The sequence below is a fragment of the Cibotium barometz genome, chromosome 28, assembly GCF_041138505.1.
Source record: "Cibotium barometz isolate CiBa-2024 chromosome 28, ASM4113850v1, whole genome shotgun sequence".
Lineage (NCBI taxonomy): Eukaryota > Viridiplantae > Streptophyta > Polypodiopsida > Cyatheales > Cibotiaceae > Cibotium > Cibotium barometz.
The window spans coordinates 47939626-47942425 of record NC_141073.1 but is presented as its reverse complement, the minus strand read 5'-3'; the positions used below and the strand labels follow the sequence as shown (position 1 = coordinate 47942425).

Genomic DNA, 2800 nt, shown 5'->3' with positions numbered 1-2800 from the left:
TTATTGCGTTTACATAGAAGCCAGGGGGAATGTTAGGAAGAAGTGAGCTTCACACAGACATCCAAATATCAACCATCATATGCACCCTCTCGCATGTAACAGCTGCCGACGGCTAACTGGATTGATATGCGGTCTTTAAAAAATCACTGTTAAAGCTAATATTTTGTTTAATATATCTGAGCACATAGTTACTACAGAGGATTGTCCCCCGCGGAAAGGATGTTAGTTGCTGCATTAATATTTCAATCGGACTTCCGACTTCTAAAATAAACAGTGGAAGAGGAGGCACGTTTTATCCAAATGCAGGTGTTCATTAAAAACAGCACTCCAACTTTGCCATATGCTGCTGGTGGGGGCAAGAATTCAATGTTTGGTGCTAGCATTATAATTAACTGACAAGAATCCACCCAGAAACTACAATCTCTTGGTTTCTGATTACGTTATTCCATTTACAATAGCATAGAAATGCAGTCAAGAGCTCACGTGTGGGGAATAAGATGACTCGATAACACTAAAACGAAGACGCAGAGACAACATCCAAAAGGCACGCACGCACGCACGCACACACGCACACACGCACGCACGCACACGCATACAGAGAGTTGCAGCTAATCGTTGTTGTTGTCATTGTTGAGGTGTCTAAGCAAGGCCGTAGTGAACAAGTGGGGGGCTGAGAGTTGGGGCAGGTGGCCGTCCGTCTGCAGGACTTCTACCCAGCCTTTGCTGCCGAGGTGGTGTTTCAAGTAGTCGGAAACCACGAGGGGCACCGCAAGGTCCTTCCGAGTCTGCAGGACATGCACCTCCATCATCTTGCCCTTCACCTCCTCTACAATGCTCCTGTAGTCGCTCTCGAAGATGGCCTTGGCCATGGCGATCGCCACGTCCGGCCTCATGCCGGACAGCGTGGCCGTGAACCTCTCGATAGCATCATGGGCGCCCTCCACTCCCACCACGGAGGGGCCAAAGCTGGCTGCCCATCCTTGGAAATCGGCGGCCATCGCATCGTAGAGGTGGTCCAGATCCTCCTGCTCAAACCCCCCGTAGTAGTCGCGCTCATTCAGATACCTGAATCACACAAGCATAACATCCAATTAGAGACGCATCTTCCGAGCATGCGAGATTAAGGAAACGTAATTAGTGGCCGGCCAGTACCTGGGAGAAGCCCCCACGAGGATGAGCTTGTCAAACAGGCTGGGCTGGCTTAGAGCAGCAATGCAGCCTATCATTGCGGACATGGAATGTCCCACAAAGGTACACGAATCCACTTGCAGCTCTTTGAGAAGAGCTAGCAACGTCTGAGCGAAACCATGGTAAGATTTGAAGAGAAGGGAGTCGAAATCGTTCACGTTTGTTGTAGAAGCGCCCGGCCAATCGAACATGATGACTTTGTAGTTCATGTTGTTGTGAACAAGAGAAGGGAGCACATAATCCCACAGGGACTGTGTGCAACCGAACCCATGAGCGAGCACAAGAGTTCGGAGCCCCCAACCAACTACTCTAACGTTCAAGGACTCCACGAGCTCCTTTCCTGTTGGCAACATGCTTGCTAATGCTTGGGAAAACTAAGGGTAAAATACTGCTCTATAGCGCACTGCAAGGCTGTGTGTGTGTAAGAAACCCCTAGAGTAGAGATGGCTTTATAAACGTACCAAACGACCCAATCCATACCCACTTTCAAGAAAAGTGAGTGATCCGCTGGTGGAGGGTGTACATCAACCTTTTCGTGAAAAGGCAAGATGACAGGAGAAAGCCTTTTTGCTGATCCCCGCTTCAGGCCAGAGGCTAGCTTTTCGGCCCAGCTCTCCCTTTCACCCAACTCTTTGGGTCGCTACAACTTAAAAAAGGCTCCATCCACCGTCGCCAGTGAGCCGACACTGCACCATCGACTAACGGACGGTAGGCCCAATCATGCAACGCCAAACCGCCGAAGCAATAATGCAAAGACTCAAGGCTGCAAAGCCAAGGGGCGCACGGTGTGTCATGCCTACGCATAGTAGGGTGATGGAAGTGACTCTAATCGACTGGAACGTTAGCATAGAAATGAAGAGAACGGAATCTCAAGCCCCGGGACTCGTCAAATTTTTTCAAGAACGCCGATCTCTTATACAATCCGCATGTGTAAAACACATAAAGAACGCCATAAACATTAAAAACTTCTTTGAAGGGGCCTATCCACGCATGCACCACGATGGCAATATCCGGCCATTGTTCAACAAACAGGTAGCCAAGAACCTCGTCCTGGCTCCCAAAGTAGAGGTATTGGACTAGAGTGGTAGCACCCGTGCCTCCCAAAGTAGAGGTATTGATCCATGGGTAGTACCCTGCCTCCCAAAGTAGAGGTATTGGGTTAGAGTCTACCCTCATGGCATCTAATTTTAGTACCCACCCTCATAATGTAAAAAACCAATTCACATGCTACCTCTAAAGAGCCAATTCATAGGTAGAAAGACGTTTGGAAAAGTAGATCTAAGTCCTTGTTGCAGTTCAAAATGATACCATGTAATCAATAGCCTCTTGCTTGAGATGTAACGCCCTAGCTTATGAACACGCAATTCCACGACTCAAATAAGGGCATACATAAAATATTATATCTCACAAAAAAAGGCAAAAGATCCATTATAAGCTTGTGACACTTGCAAAAGACTAGAATTCCAGTTGCACACTTTGCCTTTTGACAAATAAGCTTCAAGGTGGCCAAAGAAGCTCCACCTTTTCGCCACTCGATACCTTGTAGAAACAATCCCTAGTTTGATAGGCCTCTAGCATATCATTAAAATTCTTTAATATTCCACAAGTTATT

General features: G+C 47.5%; 1 protein-coding gene across 1 annotated transcript; it reads right to left on the bottom strand.

Moving 5' to 3' along the window:
* Positions 1-360: 360 nt before the first annotated feature.
* Positions 361-1615, bottom strand: LOC147622878 (karrikin insensitive 2 receptor CA-like). Its single transcript, XM_086822500.1, has 2 exons — positions 1153-1615; positions 361-1065 (listed from the first exon to the last, which is right to left on the bottom strand). Exons 1-2 carry the CDS (start codon positions 1539-1541, stop codon positions 609-611), a joined length of 846 nt encoding a protein of 281 aa, XP_086678626.1. The 5' UTR covers positions 1542-1615; the 3' UTR covers positions 361-608.
* Between the last annotated feature and the right edge of the window lie 1185 nt (positions 1616-2800).